We start from the raw sequence: 19,290 nt of genomic DNA on the forward strand, positions 1-19,290 counted from the left end.
TGGACACGGAGGTGAGGTTCCCTGGTTGGCAGTGCTTCGTGCATATTGTCACACATCTATGCCAGGAGGGCAACATGTCCTGAAACCACGAGAGGAGTACGGAACTTTGTGCTTGCAATGCAAGACTCTGCCCTCTGTGTCTCTTCCTTTAGCTGATTTAATCTGTATCCTTTCCCTGTAATAAACCATTACTGAGAGTGCAAAAGCTTTCAGTGAGCTCTTCCAGTGAATTATCAAACGTGAGGGTGGTTTTGGGAACTCCCTGAATGTGCAGATGCTGCCAGAGAGAGGGTGGCCTTTTGGAGGACTTGTGTGCCCTCTAACCTTAGTTGTGGCTTTAAACTTTGCACTATAGCTTACTCTAAGTTAGTCCTATAGTTTTCATGTTTTCGAGTATTAAGGTACAATTCAAGGAGGGAAAGAATAATCTTTGAACGAATGTTCCTGGGATAACTGGCTATCCATGTGCAAAAGAATGCAGCTGAACCCCTAAATCACACCATATAAAAAATTAACTCAAAATACTCTTTTCAAAGACCTAAATGTAAGGGCTGAAATTATAAAACTCTTAAAAGATAACATGGAAGAAAATCTTCATGACCTTGGATTAGGAAATGGTTTCTTAGATATCACACTAAAAGCACAAGCAACAAAAGAAAGAAAAAACTGGATTTCATTAAAGCTATAAACTTTTGTGCATCAAAACACACTATCAAGAAAGTCAAAGGATAATCCACAGAATGCGAGAAAATATTTACAAATCGTATACTGGTAAGAGTCTAGTATCTAGAATACATAAAGAACTCTGACAACTCATCATCGAGTTTAAAAATGGGCAAACGACTTAAGTAGACATTTCTCCAAAGAAAATATACAAATGACCAACAAGCAACATGAAAAGATGCTCTATATCATTAGCCATCAGAAAAATGAAAATCCAAATTACAAGCCAAGAGACATCGTCACACCCACCAGAACGGCTATAATTTAAAAGGCAGAAATTAATATATCCTGGCGAGGATGTGGAAAAACTAGAACCCTCATACACTATTGTTGGGAACATAGAATAGCGTAGCCTCTTTGGAAACAAACCATCTGGCAGTTTGTCAAAAGGTGAAAGTTACCATACAACTCAGTAATTCCACTCCCAGGTATACACCCAGGAGAAATGAAAACATACTGTGTTTCCCTGAAAATAAGACCTAGCTGGACCATCAGCTCTAATGCGTCTTTTGGAGAAAAAGTTAATATAAGACCTGGTATTATATTATGTTATATTATATTATACCTGGTATTGTATTATATTATACCGGTCTTATATTATAGTGAAATAAGACCGGGTCTTACATTAATTTTTGCTCCAAAAGAAGCATTAGAGCTGATGGTCTGGCTAGGTCTTATTTTTGGGGACACGCAGCACGTCCATACAAAAACTTATACACTGACGCTCACTGCAACATTACTAATAATAGCCCAAAGTGGAAACAACCCAAATGTCTATCAACTGACAAAAGGATAAAGATATATTCATACAAGGGAATATTATTTGACAACAAAAAGGAATGAACTACTGATTCATACTAGGATATAGATAAATCATTCACTCATTCATTCATTTATTCATTGATTAATCTTGAAAACTGCATGCTAAGTGAAATAAGCAGACACAAAAGGACAAGTATTGTCTGATCCCACTCATAAGAGGTATCTAGAAAAGTCAAATTTTATAGAGACAGAAAGTAAAACTGTGGTTACCAGAGGCTGTGGAGAGGGGGTAATGGGAAGTAATTGTGTATGGGTACAGAGTTTCAGTTTGGTATGATGTTAAAGTCCTGAAGATACATAGTGGTAATGGTTGCACAATAATGTAAATGTACTTAATGTCACTAAATTGTACACTTAAAAATAGTTAAAATGGTAAACTCTGCTATGTATATTTTACCACAACACACACACACACACACACACACACACACACACAATGAAGTACTGATACCTACTACAACTTGGATGAACCTTGAAACATTATGTTAAGTGAAAGAAGCCAGACACAAAAGACCACTTACAATGATTCCATTCATGTGAAAGTCCAGAGAGGAAAATCTACAGACAGGAAGATTAGCAGTTGCTTAGGGCTGGGGTGAGGAAAGGGGAGGGGAGTGGAGGGACAGGAGGAGGAGGGAATCAGCTAATGGGGGTTCTTTCTGGATAATGTTCTCAGTATTCTAAAACGTTAGTGGAATGTTTTAAAATTGATTGTGGTAATGGCTGCACAACTCTGAATGTAATAAAAACGATTGAAATTTCACATTTTAAATGGGTGAATTGTTTGGTATGTGAATTACGTTATCAACAAACCTGCTATTTAAAAACCAGAACTGATAATATTTGTCATCAATTGTAAAGTTAAGCTTTCAGGCAAAAATTAGAATTTTGGAAAACTTGTATTTGCCACTGTAAGCTTGATAGTTTCCTAATACCTTTTAAAGGCTTCTCTGATGAGTTTGGTGGTGCTATTAATGAATCGTGTTATATAGCAAAATGCACCAACATCTGGAAGATCTATATTAATTCAGTGAACCAATGTTCTCCAAATAATCAATGCACGAAATTATGAAATCATGCATCGGTAAAAGATCAAAGTGAAGACCAATAGGCTTCAATGAAAAAAAGAATGAAAAGTTCCTACATATGATTTTTTTCAAATACCATATTGCAACTAACCTTTAAGAAACTATCACAGTATCAAAGACTATCCAGTTATTTGAAAAAGCTATTGAAATACTCCTCCCATTTCCAACCACATATGTGGGTGAAACCAGATTTTCTTCACATATTTCAACTAAAACGGTATCACCAGAGATTGAAAGCAGAAAATCCAGCTGTTTTCCATCAAGCCAGATATTACAGACATTTGCAAAAATTTGTTAACAAGTGAGTTTATTTTTTTAAACTAATAAACTTTAAAATTTCAGTTTTGATTTGTAATATGTTAACAAATATCAGTAGCTATAACCCATATAAACACAAGCTCTTTGGAGGTCCTCAATAATTCTTAAGTGCAAAGAGTGACACCCAAAAGTTTGAAGAGCTCTGGTTTGTTTGGGAAAAATTAATGCATATACATTTTTAAACAGGCATAAAATATTTAGGAAAAAAATCAAAAGAAATTCTTAATATTGCTGTATTGTGGGTGTAGGACTGAGAAATAGTGGTAGGGAAGTGATTCGAGTGGATTTTTTTCATATTTCATTTTAGGCTTTGTTTAAACTTTTTAAAATTAAAATTATTTTATATATTTTATGCATTTTTTTTTTATTTTAATTTTTTTTATTGGGGAAGGGGACCACGACTTTATTGGACTTCCAGGACTTTCTTCCAAGTCAAGCTGTTGTCCTTTCAATCTTAGTTGTGGAGGGCGCAGCTCAGCTCCAGGTCCAGTTGCCCTTGCTAGTTGCAGGGGGCGCAGCCTACCATCCCTTGCGGGAGTCGAACCGGCAACTTTCAGAGTTAGGAGCATGGAGTTCTAACCGCCTGAGCCACTGGGCCGGCCCTGCATTATTTTTTATGAGTTACTAAAATAGGCTAAAGTGAAAAAAACTTTGAATACAGCATAATCTCATTTGTATGACAAGAAATTATATATAAATCTACATAGCCATATAAATGAACCTAAAAAAGTCTGAAACGATATACACTAAACTTTAACACTAATCCATGAAGTGGTAGGATTATGGGTGAGCATTTTCTTTATGTTTTTTGGAATTCTTTGCCTGTGTGGTTGTGCACATATATGTGCATTTAGTATTTCTGTAAGTCATTTCATGTTAAAGGATGGTGAATATTATACCAGATAATTGTAAACCAAGAAATAAAACGGGGCAATATTAATAAATCAAACTAGAATTTAAAGCAAAAAGGATCACCTGGTATTAACTTGTATCTTTATTATCTTTCTTGTCAAATACTATTACAAGAAAGTTCTAATAGCCACATGTCTTTGTGTCAAATAGTCAAACCATATAAAACTTAGAAAGTGTCTCCCCACAAAACAGACACAGAATTCATTATTATATTTTATCTGCACCATGGACTGCCTTTCCACAGCATATACAAAAAGTTAAGCATTCTCTTTGATATATTTGTTATCAACATTGGAACGTATACACATATATATTATCAGCACATTAAGGAGACTTACAGACATCAGAAAGTCTGAAAGGACATATAATTAATATACTAAAACATCAAATGTGTTATCTCAAGTTTCATTTGATAGTCAAGTGTGATTATCAAGAAGTTTCATTTTCAACTTTATAAAACTGTATTTTAATTTTTTTCAAACATGAATTGTTTCTGTAATTAGAAAAAAAGACATTACCACTGGGAACTTAAGAAATTTGTAAAAACTTATTCTAGTTCATCATGTCAAGTAGTCTCATTAAGTAAATAGGGAAAAAAGTGGAAATAGCAGATTTTATTTGTACATTTAATAAGCTTGATTGAGTATAGACACCAAATCTTTATCCCACAAAAAACACATTCCTTGATAAACACCTAGTTGTCAACAATGGTTCCTTCTAGGAAAGGTGGAAAAGAAATGGAGTCTGGGAACGACATTTAAGCAACTTATATAAGGCTTCAATTTTATCCAATTTGAAATAAGTACTGCAAAATGTCTGGCTTTCAGGAGTTGGGTGGTAGATACATGATTGTTCCCTTTATCTCTATATTTTTCTCTAAGTTTGAAATATTTAACAAAAAATATATGCATTATTTAATATTAATGGAAAGTTATTAATTCATAAGGACCTCAATAGATACCTATATGAAATAAAATAAATTGATATAAAAAGGATACACAAAAACAAAAAAGTAAGCTACGAGGAATTCGAAATATGTCCCTAAACAATTCTTAGGTCAAAGAAGAAAATAAAAACTTTAAAAATGTATTTTCAGAAGAAAATTCACAGTCTCAAATGTAAGAAAGAGTCTAATTAACCGAGCTGTAAAAAATATCAAAATGCTAAAAAAAGAATATAAACCGATAAAAGTGTGAAAATATATAATTTTTCCTTAATAAAAAACAGAGAAAAAGAACTGATAAATATGAAAACATCTCATAAAAAAACAAATAATAAGATAAACCAGTCTCTGGTTTATCATTTTTAAAAAAGGAAAACAATAAAAAAAAAAAAAGAGAAGGGGTTAATAGAACAGACACAGGAGAAGGAAAGATATGATACTTTGTATACCCAATGCTAAAAAACTTGGAAAATCTTTAAAAAGAAAGCATTTTCTAAGAAAGGTTATCAAGAAAGATGTAGTGAAACAAACATTATGAATGATGGGGGAAAACATGAAAAAGTTAATAGAAAACAGGCAGAAACAAGTTTTCAAGTGCTGTCTTTCAAATCTATGCTATTTACACTTCTCACCTAATTTAATCAAGTTGGTCATTTTATAAAGCCAGCATGTGCTTGAAATGAAAATCTAACAAGGAGACAGCACCAAAATAGGACACAGAGCGACATCATTTCCCGAGAATTTTCACATTCGTCACCCCTTTTCATCATCATTCAGGTGTCAGCTCAAATATAACCTCTTCAGAAAGGCCTTACTTGACCCCCCTATTTAAAATAACTCCCCAGAACCTATCTGTTACATTTCCTACACTCATCCACAGCATTTATTACAAACTGAAATTATCTAGAATTAAGCTTCATGAGAGTAGGGGCTTAGTCTTATTCTCTCATATAATTCCAGAGCCTAAAATTAATTACTCAAAAATAGGTGTTGAGGGCAGCCAGGTGGCTCAGGTGCTTGGAGCGCTGTGCTCCTAACACCGAGGTCGCCAGTTCGATTCCCACATGGGCCAGTGAGCTGCGCCCTCTACAGCTAGATTGAGAACAACAGCTCTCCCTGGAGCTGGGCTGCCGTGAGCAGCCGGCGGCCACTCAGCAGCTAGAGAGAGCTGCCGTGAGCGGCCGTGAACGGCCGGCCATCAGCCGGCGCCTGACTGGCTCAGCCCGGTAGAGCGCAATGCCCACAACACCAGCATGGGCCAGGGAGCTGTGTCCTCCACAACTAGACTGAGAAACAACGGCTTGACTCAGAGTTGTGGGGAGAGGAGAAGAAGGGGGAAAAAAAAGGTGCTGAATGACTAAATATCACTTAGGAATATGTTTTCAGAAATCCAGCACCCTATTCAAGTAACATACCGTAATTAAAATAGTAATTTCAACAGAGATCAAGGGTGTTTGATAAAATTCAACATGCACTCTTGATATAAACTATTAATATGCCAAGAATAGACAAACAGTAAACGGGTATTTGAGAGCTTGTGAGGTACTAGAATCAGTTTTAGATGATGGGAATATAGCAGTTAACAAAACACAACACAACACAACAAAACGAAACACCTCTGTTCTCATGATGCTTACATCCTAGTGGATCTATCTCAAAACCACCACCAACATCACACTTGCTAATAAAACATAAGAGGCATTAGAGTGAGGACAAGGTGTTTGCTATTACCATTATTTGACACTGTTCTAGCCAATTCAATGATCAAGTAAAAGAAACAAACGCTCCATATACTAAAATAAAATAACTTAAGTTGCAGATCACACAACTATCAAGAAAATCCAAAATAATAAATTACCGTGTTTCCCTGAAAATAAGACCTAACCAGACAATCAGCTCTAATGCGTCTTTTGGACCAAAAATTAATATAAGACCCAGTATTGTTATATTATATTATATTATATTATATTATATTATATTATATTATATTATGCTATACTATACACTATATTATACTATATGAGACCCAGTCTTATATTATAGTAAAATAAGGCTGGGTCTTACATTAATTTTTGCTCAAAAAGCCGCATTAAAACTGATTGGCTAGGTCTTATTTTCGGGGAAACATGGTATAAAATATGCAATAAGAAGGTTCGCATTAAAGTATCCATTACAGGGGCCGGCCCGGTGGCTCAGGCAGTTAGCGCTCCATGCTCCTAACTCCGAAGGCTGCCGGTTTGATTCCCACACGGGCCCGTGGGCTCTCAACCACAAGGTTGCCGGTTCGACTCCCGCAAGGGATGGTGGGCTGTGCCCCCTGCAACCAGCAACGGCAACTGGACCTGGAGCTGAGCTGCGCCCTCCACAACTAAGACTGAAAGGACAACAACTTGAAGCTGAACGGCACCCTCCACAACTAAGACTGAAAGGACAACAACTTGACTTGGAAAAAAGTCCTGGAAGTATACACTGTTCCCCAATAAAGTCCTGTTCCCCTTCCCCAAAAAAATCTTTAAAAAAAAAAAAAATTTATAAAAAAAAAATTTATCGATTACAAACCAAATACATAAAAGAACGACAGTTTTCCCAAAGAGCCATTAAGAAAGAATAAAGAAGGAGGAGCACTATACTGAGGGATTTGGTCAGCACCATTTTTTCTATGATTTTATAACTTGGATCATAAATCTTCACCGTTTCCACATACTAATTTTTAAAGATTTAAAGAGTTGTAAGTTTGAAAAAAATCTACTGCAAGAAGATTCCTGCTGTGGAAAATTACATGCGTTTGAATCATTATCAGACCAGGGAAAAACAAGCTCAGAATAAATCCTATTATACCTCTATGTTCCAGTTATGTTGTTCCAAGGTATGGCGACATTGATCCATAGATTCTATGCCAGTCAGATCCTGAAAAGGAAAAAAACAAAAAGTTACTTAGGGAAAAACCAACAGGACATATGTAGATATGTTTACCCTAGTAGAATACTTATGAATACATCTAAGAAAATACGCTAAAAAGTGTTGAAGGTAGGTGTTGAAGTACAGTAAAACTTCACTATTCAGCATTTATCCCGTCAGTTATAGCAGCTATTACCCCAGAGAACAAAAAATAAATAAATAAATAAATAAAATTTCTTGTCTTTTAAAACAAGGCTTTCAATTAAAAAGACTACGGATTAAAATCAATATTCTCCTCTCAAATTCAAATTTAAAAAATTAAAGATTTCTTCACTCTCTGGGTCCAGCAAAACATTCTCCAATGCTAAACAACTATTCTGTTTATAAATACATAATGATATAACAATGTAGGTTTCCTGCAAAATATAATGCTTTTCGTTAACTTATACCCTTTTACCTACTGGCATATAACCTAGCGTATAATATGAACTGTGTACACTATTTACTAAAGAGTTTGTAACTCAAATGTTTCCCTTCAATACCTATATTCCCTACTCCTCCAGGGACTGTTCTCAGGTCTCACTTTGTCTCTGACCAACGCACCTCGTCTCTCTGGCTCCTCTTCTTCCATCCCTCTCAATTGTAGAAAGTTCTCTAAGGATGTTCCCTTGTCTTTTGTTTCTATACATCCCTCCCTGGCAATCTCATTTAATCCTCAGCTTTCAACCACCCTTTCTCCTTAGGTGACTCCTAATTTAATTTCGGGACCTGTAATCTCTTCTGAAGTTTAAGAGCGCATTTCCAATAGGCTATTAACATTTCCACCTAGATGTGGCACCTGTATCTCAAATGTACGATTAAAACCACTGTATATGTGTTAACTACCACCACCCTCCCAAATACACAGGCTAAGATGGTATCTGGAATCTCAGCCTCATCTTTGAGTACTCCACACTTGAACTCCATACTTCATCAGTTATCAAGTTTCTACGTTACATCTGTAACCACACCTCCATTCCCACCACCAGCATCTGTAATCAAGCTTTTGTAACACCTCAAGTGAATTGTCAAAATACTTAATTTCTCTCCTTCCTTCTAATTCTTCTTCCTAATTGTGCATGCGTGTTACTCCTCTGCTTAAAACTCTTCAGTTGGGGGCCGGCCCAGTGGCTCAGGTAGTTGGAGCTCTGTGCTCCCAACGCTGAAGGCTGCCGTTTCGATTCCCACATGGGCCAGTGGGCTCTCAACCACAAGGTTGCCAGTTCAATTCCTCGAGTCCCGCAAGGGATGGTGGGCTGCGCCCCCTGCAACTAAGATTGAACACGGCACCTTGAGCTGAGCTGCCGCTGAGCTCCCGGATGGCTCAGTTGGTTGGAGCGCGTCCTCTCAACCACAAGGTTGCTAGTTTGATTCCTCAACTCTCGCAAGGGATGGTGGGCTGCGCCCCCTGCAACTAGCAACGGCAACTGGACCTGGAGTTGAGCTGTGCCCTCCACAACTAAGACTGAAAGGACAACAACTTGACTTGGAAAAAAAGTCCTGGAAGTACACACTGTTCCCCAATGAAGTCCTGTTCCCCTTCCCCCAATAAAATCTTAAAAAGCAAAACAAAACAAACAAAAAAACAACTCTTCAGTTGACTGAATAATAAATTCCAAAGTCCTCAGCTTGGTATTCAAGTTGTTCCTATCACGTGGCCCCAATCTAGCTTTCCAGATTATTTTCTCACTATTTCCCCTTTAGGTGTCTAGTACTTCACAAATTTAACAGTTCATGTATACATCTAATGACGACATTTCCACAGAGCTAAATCCTTACCTTCCTTCAAGGTCTAATTAAAAAAGCCAAATCCATCTATCCATCCTTTCCTGCAATACCTGTCTACTGTTATTGTCTATTCCTTACTATGTCCAAGGGACTTCAAGATGAATACAATAGTCTCTGTCCTCAAGAAATGCCTCTTAACCAGCAAACAACAGGAGAAGGAGATTGATCTCAAGCTGACAAGAATGCAGGACATGCCTGAGGTTCTTGCCTCGATTCTGCACCATGACCACAGACCAAACACGTTTAACCCCCAGATCTTAGCTGCCTTTATGTGCACCATGAAGGATTTGATTTGGACTGGATATCCTTCCCAGGATATACTTAAAAAAACAACTTAAAAATAAAACAAAACAAAACCCGAAGTTTGGTATACAGTTATTTTAAAAAATTACACCAGTGGTACACAAACATTGATAATAATTTTTTTTTCTGTTTAAAATACTGTAAAAACTTCACACTGAAATGGAAAAGCTCTGTTGAGAACGAGAGCTCTATTAGGAGGAGCCCCGACAGGTCTGCCTGTCTGGGTTCCAGCTCCTCCTGACCATTCCAGGCCAGTCACCACTTTTGCTCTTGCCTTCGGGCTTGTGACAGGCTCCCTTCTTAAAGACCAGTTTCCTCACCGCACCCTGCAGAGGACGGGGATGGCTTTGTACCTTCTCTTTAAGAATTAGACTCTACTTTTACCTTGTCAGGGTGTAAATGACCACTCATCTTTAAATCCCAAAATTGTTTTCTACCTCTGTTATGCACCTATTATTTTCTCCCTTCTACTGTGATTATTACACTCATTCTACTGCCTTACCAGAAGATACAGGCTCCTTGAAAGCAGTGTCCGTAATTCATCTCTCTATATATAATATTCCCCATGACCTACCATACAGTAAAGGCTTGAAAAGTTGCAGAAAAAGTTAGTCCAAGTTAAAAGAACATTTTGTATGAGCTTTGATTGTTGTAGCTATAAACTGAAATCCTCCAGATATTTTCAGCAAATCTCATTGTACATTATTAATACCTGAGATTTTTTAACTCTAAATGTTCTGACTAATATAAATAAGCTGGCTATCAAAAATACAAATTTGCAGGATTTTCCTGGAGATCAGGAAGTCGGGGATGGAACCGGAGAATCAATACTTTTTTTTTAAAGCTTCTCAACTGATTCTAATGTACAAACAGGCTGAGAAATCCATGGTACTAAACAATTATATGTAGGACCAGAGATTGAGTCATATTAAAAAAAACTTTTTTAAAAAAGGCTACAAACATTGTAGGAGAGAACAATCAGGGTAATTGCACATCTTCAATCCACTGAAATACTTAACCTAATTTGCAAGCAAAACCCTTCTGTAAGTAGTGAATCAGGATAAGCTGGAAGCCCAACTGAACAAGCCTGCTTTCAATCACTACTGATGAGTATTAAAACATGCCCTAGGAAGAAGCAATGCCAGACACACCTAGGAATCTACCAACAAATATTCATGATCCAGATACTCACCGTATACAGGATACAGATAGAGTTTCTGCTCTCATTACGTTTGTATCCTACTGGAGGGAGACTGACCAAAACAAACCACATACACACAGCAAAATAACAATTTTATGCTACGGGATTCCTTTGGATTGGAGGTTCAAGGAAGGCCTCTTTAAGGAAATAACATTTCAGCAAAGATCTTATGAAAGATAAAGGTCCAGCCATGGAAAAACATACGCGGAGTATTCCAGACAGAAAGACAACAAATGCAAAAACTGAGACAATTGGATATATGACATCATGTGTTTTTAAAAATCCATAGAACTCTACAGCAGAGTGAACCTTAGAAGTATATATACATTTAAAAAATTATTTAGGGGGCGGCCGGATGGCTCAGTTGGTTAGAGCGCGAGCTCTGAAAAACAGGGTTGCCGGTTCGGTTCCCACATAGGCCAAAGAGCTGCATTCTCCAGAACTAGATTGACGACAATGAGCTGCCACTAAGTTCTGGAGGGTCGGCCAAACGGCTCAGCTGGTTAGATCACGGGCTCTCAACAAACAAGGGTGCTGGTTCAATTCCCGCATGGGATGGTGGGCTCTGCCCCCTGGAACTAAAGATTGAAAACGGCAACTGGAGTTGGAGCTGAGCTGCGCCCTGGAGAAACACACTGTTCCCCAATAAAATTTATTTTAAAAAATCATTTAGGAAGTCAGAGGATGGAACACAGACTGACATAAGAAGCTAATTGTATCACAAATACATGAAAAAACCTCACTGAAAGTAGTGGTGGTGGTGGAAGGTGGTGACCTAAATAACTTAGGAAATGAATGGACTCTGTAAGACTAAAGGCAAAAGGAACTGCACAGAAGCACCGTTCTGTAGTTGATCAAGTCGTTTCCCATGTGTTAAATCAGAAGCCACTGTTATCTGTATACCTATACTGTAATTGAACAATGAAGTAAACAGATGGTGGGAGCCAGTTTTCTCATTGTTGAAGTGGGAAGTGACAGATAACCAAGGGAAGAAGGCTAGAATGATCCATGTGGTAATGAATTAGTGCTGGAGAGATCTGAATAGACACATTTAGCTTAACAGAGGTGGTCACATACAGAACTAGTTAGCTCAGTACACACACATGTATGTCCTTGCTGACAGCTGAGAGCCTAGAAACAAAAACATGCACCCCCACAGTAAGCACACATAATGGCCAGATCTCGGTTTCTAATACTATTCTCTAATAAGAGGAACTAGGTTCCTTGCCAAAATAGCTGATTCTAGGACTGGGGCAGGAAATATACAAGGTGAAGCTGGAGAATCTTGTAGTGCCGGAAAGTAAGAAAGTTCTCAAAAAAACCCCACAAAGAAATCCACAGGGGGTATAACAAAGGGATACAGAAGTCAACTGAAAGAACTCCCAGTGGCCAAAACTGGTACAATTTGAGGAACAAAATAAAGTAGTAATGGCTTATAATCCAAAGTACAAAATGAACATCCCTGAGTCCGTACTGATATTAATTCATGATTGAATGAATGAATGAATAAATGGGGGAGAATAGACAAGCATCCTGTGCAGAATTCCACATAATTATGTGGATACTTTGCCTTCAAGAAGGTGGAACATCACTCTCTATTCTTAAGTGTGGGTTGTGCCAATGACTTTTTTCCGAAGAGTACAGTATGGAAAAGGAGGGAACAGATTAACTTTATAGTGCAGAAACATGACGAGTAAGACCTCAGCCAGGTGACCACAGTCAACATCAACAGTAAGAAATCATGTTGATGGCACGTACCCTTTATAAGATGCGAAGGCATTTTATGTGATCTTCCTCCTCCAAACCCACAACCCCAACCTTGTCATGAGAAAAACATCAGACAAATGCCAATTGAGGGAAATTCTACAAAATACGTGACCAGTACTCCTAAAAACTGTCAAGGTCATCAAAAACAAGGAAAGTCTGAGAAACTGTCACAGCCAAGAGAAGCCCTAGGAGACAACTAAACTAATGTAGTGTCCTAGATGAAATCTGGACCAGAAAAAGGACATTAGGTAACAACTAAGGAAATCTTCATCAAGTATGGACTTTAAAAATAATGTATCAACATTAGTTCATTGTGACCAAAGTACCAAACTAACAATGTAATACATTAATAGGGAACACAGAGTAACGGTATATGGGAAGTCTATGTACTATTTTTGCAGCGTTTCTGTAAATCTAAATCTACTCTAAAATAAAAGTATATTTCAAAAGCGAAAACAAAACTGGGGGAGTACTTCTGAGACAGAACAAGCTTAGCAAGTTGGCAGGTAAGGTCTGAGGAGGCAGCAGGGGAACGAACATTTGTTTCCCAACCTTACTTGCGTATCAGAAGCACCTGAGGGGAACCACAGATGTCTAGATCCCCACCCCAAACAATTTAATCAGATCCTCTGAATGTGCAGCGTAGGCAGAGGTAAATTATTTCCTAGAGGAGAGAGAGCTCCCAAGTTACTCTAATATACAGCCAGGGCTGAGAACCATTAACCCAGAGCCTTAATTCTAAGTCCAGGAGGAGTGTCATGATCATCAGTAGAATTTTTTCACAAAGTCAGTCTGGCTGCTGTGTGAAGAATTAATGGTAGAAGGCATGAAAGAGAGCAAGCAAGACACTAGCAAGGAAACTATTTTATAGAAATGCAAGAGAAAGAGAATGGTGGTTTAGAATAGGATGGTGAGGTGGGAAAGAAGAGGACAGGTTTGGGCTATACTGTAAAGGTAGAGCCAAAAGGATCTGCAATTGATTAAATATGGGGGAAGGATGTTAAGAGAAATGTTACGATGGATGGACTCAAGCTTAAGCCAATGGAATGACAGCGTTATTTACCAAGGATGAGAAAAACTGTTGAAATAATTTTGCTTATCTTTGTGAGAAAAATGTATTTCTGATAAAGTATTTTCAAAGATTAGGGGAAAAAGTGGAAACAGAGTGCCAAAGATGAATGCACCTTTATTTATTCTATCGTGATGCTACATGCACCGTGCAAACAGACTGCCTGACCTCACGCTAGCCAGCAGGATGGCTAGTGGTGCATCCAAAGGGTCAAATGCACAACATGTTGAACTCATTTGGCACTCCTGTTTCAAACAGCTGCACTCATAACCAGGACAGGGTGGCTACCGAGGTTTTCTTTCAGTTTTATGTATTTTTTTAAAAGATTTTACTGGGGAAGGGGTACAGGACTTTATTGGGGAACAGTGTGTACTTCCAGGACTTTTTTTCCAAGTCAAGTTGTTGTCCTTTCAATCTTAGTTGTGGAGGGTGCCGTTCAGCTTCAAGTTGTTGTCCTTTCAGTCTTAGTTGTGGAGGGCGCAGCTCAGCTCCAGGTCCAGTTGCCGTTGCTAGTTGCAGGGGGCGCTGCCCACCATCCCTTGCAGGAGTCAAGGAATCGAACCGGCAACCTTGTGGTTGAGAGGATTGCGCTCCAACCAACTGAGCCATCTGGGAGCTCAGCTGCATCTCAGCTCGAGGTGCCATGTTCAATCTTAGTTGCAGCGGGTGCTGCCCACCATCCCTTGCGGGACTCGAGGAATTGAACTGGCAACCTTGTGGTTGAAAGCCCACTGGCCCACGTGGGAATCGAACCGGCAGCCTTCGGAGTTAGGAGCATGGAGCTCCAACTGCCTGAGCCACCGGGCCGGCCCAAGTATTTTTAAACCTAGTATAAGTTAGGTAAAGAACGTTTAAATACTAGAGTAAGATTGGGGAAGAGGGAGGTGTTTGTGGCCCCAAACACTATTATATATATCATATAATAGATACAATACAACTGGCTTGCATTTTAGTGTATTTCCTTCTAGCTCCCCACACTCCAAGCAAAGGATATAGGATTTTGATTCAAACTTCCTTCCAAACCTTTTTTTTTAATTATCAGGGGAATGGGGCTTTGCTTCTCCTTTCTAGACTGTAAACATCCTCAGAAGAACCCATTCACCTTTGCTTTTTGATCTTTGCAGGATTCTTCTGTTTTTTCCTCTCCTGGCTTGGGGTCCCATCTCTCCACCCCACCCTTTCCACCAACCAGCACCACTTCCCACATCACTGCATACAGTCAGCTTTGGGGAGCTCTCCTTTTCTCTTCTGTGTGCGACTCCCCTCTTAGATTCTACAATTTTGAGCACTCTTATTGTATCAAGTACTCCCTTCCGCATTAGTCCTTATAACCATTTTTATTTTATTTTTGTCTTATAACCATTTTAATGGTTATATAATATTTCAATTGTCTAAAACAATTTATATATAGATGTTACAATTGCTTCTGATTTTCCACTATTAAAATAGCACATTAATGAACATTTCCGTGTATAAAGTTCCTCTGTATTTAGGATTTTCCCCCTTAAGATCCAGTTAAAATTATGATCCAAGAAATATGCGTATATATATATATATATATATATATATATATATATATATTTTAAACTTTTAAATTTATTTTAAGTGTGTTTTTCCAGGACCCATCAGTTCCAAGTCAAGTAGTTGTTTCAATCTAGTTGTGGAGGGCGCAGCTCACACTGGCTCATGCAGGGATTGAACCGGCAACCCAGGAGTTACCAGCATCCCGCTCTAACCAACTGAGCTTACCAGCCACCCGAAAAATACACATTTTTAAAGTTCTTGATACATATTGACAAAATGTACTTCAAAAGACTATTCCAATTTACATTGGATAGGGCTGGTTTCAAGGTGAGTCAAAAGCTAAATATGTCTCAATATTCATTCCCATTTCAGTGCCAATGAGTTTTGCAATGCGAGTTTTGTTGAGAAAGAACACTGTTTTGGCTGGAGACAATGCATTAGCGTTGCTACAATTGTTTCCCTGGCAATAACGTGTTTGGCTATCAGAACTTACAAAAGAGAGGTGAAACAGGAAAGTCAAGGAAATGTTAGTCAATAACCTCAGTCACTGGTCTCAAGATCCTCCCAAATTAATTTCTTTGGGACTCGACAGGTTATAATTCTCTTTTAAAAGGAACTTTCTTTTGAGGAAAGAACCCATTTATCTCTGTATCCCCAAGACACGGTGCTATGCCTTAGCATACAGTAGAAAATGTTTGAATTAATAAATGAATGAATCCTACCTCACGTCAATGTTTGTTTATTGCTCTAGTTTTTAAACATTGCTCTTCTCACTATCACTCATTAATTCCTACTTTGTCAGGAACTATGCTAGCCATCTTCACTACATTTTCCTCAACAATCCTATGACACAGACATGCCATCATGCCCATTATCAATTGAGAACATCGCAACTCTTTAAAAGAATTTTGTGGAAGCACCCCACACAAATTCAGGTGCACACAGTAAGTGCTCGATAATAGTTAGCTAAATCTGCCATCTCTCCTTACTGGCTTGCTCTTCAGAACTCTGGTTTACATTCAGATCTACTAACATTTGAGGTCATCTGAGAGATCACTGGACAAAATAGCTGCAATGGATATAAAGGTAACTGATACCTGAATGGAAAGGTTTAACTCTTGACACCTCCTCCTCCCTCTCATCTCTCAGGACCAATGTCTAATGTCAGCTGCTACCACAAATATCCTCCTGGGCAGGTCCATCCAGATCTGTCTTAGTGAGAAATAGCCCTTGCTTCAAGATGATCTTTCCTGGGCGGCCGGTTGGCTCAGTCAGTTAGAGTGCAGTGCTCATAACACCAAGGTCGCTGGTTCGATTCCCACATGGACCAGTGAGCTGTGCCCTCCACAAACATATTGAAAAAAAAAAAAAAACACGACTTGACTTGGAGCTGATGGGTCCTGGAAAAACACACTGTTCCCCAATTTAAAAAAATTTTTTTAAAGAAAAAAGGTGATTTTTTCACCTTAGAGCTAACTCCCCTTCCCTGAATTGCTTTCCCAAGGATTTAGGATAATACTGCGTTTAATTACACACAGGTGTAAGTTCTTAGTAGGAGAAGGGCAATATTAACCTTTAAGGCAAAAAAATACCCTGAACCCCAATCACTCTCTCACTAGTGAAATGCAAAGGAGAGACTGGAGGAAGTGTGTGGACTATTCTATGCCCTTTCCTACTCCAGCCTTGGTCTAACTTCCTCATCTCCCAAGTCAGAAGACAAGAGGATGTCACCATTACTTAGCAACCCACTTCTGAAATATGTGATCTCTGATATATCTCTTGCTTATGTGTGATTCAAGGAAGGTATCACAAAAAATAGATGGTGTCGTGTTTTAACCAGATGTCTTGTTCAACTATTTGGATAGGGATTGGGTAACCAGAGTAATCACTCTACCCAAGTGAAATCATTAGAATGCTTTCCTAAGTGTTTCTCTTTCCACACCTCATCTGTTTATACTAACACACACTGTAGGAGGTTGGTGTGAAATCTCAGCTGAAGTCTAAGAACTCCGTAAATTCCAGTTGGCTTGCTGGCTCTGGATTGATGAGGATGCGTATTTTAACTTGTTTGCAGTTATTCCCAGAGAAAAACTTGGCAACACCAGGGATCTTTGTTCTCTCCTTCCTACCACACAGATAGCTTTGCTTTATGCAATAAGCAGCATGCGCTCTCTGGTAGTGGCAGGAGAAATGGAGTTTGAAGTCCCTTTAGGAAGCGAAGTAATCACACCTAGGCTCTGATCTATAACTAAAACTTTTACACTCAGATGTTCATTATTCACGTTTAATTACTGATTTCACAAATTAAATAACAACAGCTTCCATTTACTAAGCGCCCATTACTATGTAATAGGCACTGTAAGTAATAACGCCGTCATTTTCACCACTGAGAAAGCCAAAGATTCAAGGCATTATGTACCTTGTCTAAGAATAGTCTTGTCTAGAATAATAAGTGGTGAAGCTGAGACTGAAACCTAGAATAACTGCCCCAAAGACCAAGTTGTCTCCTCTTATGCCACAATACCTGGCATTATTATTTGATTAATTCATGCTAGAAAACAAGACGTTTCCAATAAATTTTCAATTCAGGAAATTTCAAATTTCTGTTTGAGAAAAAAATATCTGGAGTTTCTAATTTTCACATTAAAAAGTGAAGATAAGTTGAGGACAATAATTCAACCCCTCACTCTGCACAAAAGGAAAGACGCTTGGCGGAGTGAACAAGCTTTCCTGAGTCACAGAGCAACAGGGTGGCAGAACTGTGCAGTCTTCATATTCCTATTCTCTTCTTTCTTCATAGTACCTTCTCGTAGCTAAACATCAGCTTATTGACGTATATAAAACTGTTCTTCTTTATGCCCAGGGTCAACAATTTGTTGGTATAGTTTTGCTCTATGGACAAAGAGTTGGGTGTCAAATTTAAAACTGTAAAATGCTGCATATCAAATCCCTTTCTTTTTGAAATTCACAATAAATCTTTTAAAGGTTTTGAGAGGTCCTTTAAAAAGAAAATTTAACTTCAAAGCCTCACATAGGGGACAGTCTTTTTTAAAAGAACACTATTAATAACCAAGAAAGAGTTTTCCCATAGAATTGGTTTGGGAACCACAGGTTTAGACCATTACTGGCTATCAAACCAAATGTTCCATGAATCAAGAGATAACCATACCCACATAGATTCTTAAATATTTGATTAATTGATTGGACACAATGATAGCACACAAGTGTAGATGTTTTATGTGCAACTATCTGAATCTATGTTAAAACAACACATGGATGAACATTTCCAAAAGAAACCCACAATATTCTTTATCCAAGCAATTAAAAAGTAGACTGAATAAGTGGTTGAGCTTTGTTGGAAAGTTAGAGGACACCAGAGTCCTCTATAATCCTTCATTATAACTCTACCACTCACTATCTTGGTAACCTTAGGCATATTTGTGAGATTCAATTTCTTTATTGGTAAAATGTAAATAAAAATAGTGATTAACCCATTGGGTTGTAAAGATTACCGTGTTTCCCTGAAAATAAGCCCTAGCATGATTTTTCAGGATGACATCCCCTGAACATAAGCCCAAATGTGTCTGTTGGAGCAAAAATTAATATAAGTAAGACTCAGTCTCCTTTTTGGGGAAACACCTAAGTATACAATGCTTAAGTTAGCTATTAAGAAACATGAAGGAAACATTAAAAATGAGAATGCTATCATAAAACTTTAGTTTCATGTGGACAAGAAAAAGACACTTGTATATTAATTAAGATAATCATGTGGATTTTTGCCCCTTCGCTGTTAATGTGGTATATTACATTGATAGATTTTTGTATGTTGAACCATCCTTGCATTCCAAGAATAAATCCCACTTGGTCATTGTAATCCCTTTAATACGTTGCTGAA

General features: G+C 38.0%; 1 protein-coding gene across 1 annotated transcript in view; it reads right to left on the reverse strand.

Moving 5' to 3' along the window:
- Positions 1–19,290, reverse strand: part of FAF2 (Fas associated factor family member 2) — a 51,590-nt gene that overhangs the window by 17,440 nt on the left and 14,860 nt on the right. The window contains exon 2 of the mRNA XM_033096226.1: positions 7,645–7,713. Within this exon, the coding sequence (XP_032952117.1) occupies positions 7,645–7,713 (69 nt within the window). The remainder of the gene's footprint in view (positions 1–7,644; positions 7,714–19,290) is intronic.

The sequence above is a fragment of the Rhinolophus ferrumequinum genome, chromosome 24 (genome assembly GCF_004115265.2).
Source record: "Rhinolophus ferrumequinum isolate MPI-CBG mRhiFer1 chromosome 24, mRhiFer1_v1.p, whole genome shotgun sequence".
In the NCBI taxonomy this organism is placed as follows: Eukaryota; Metazoa; Chordata; class Mammalia; order Chiroptera; family Rhinolophidae; genus Rhinolophus; species Rhinolophus ferrumequinum.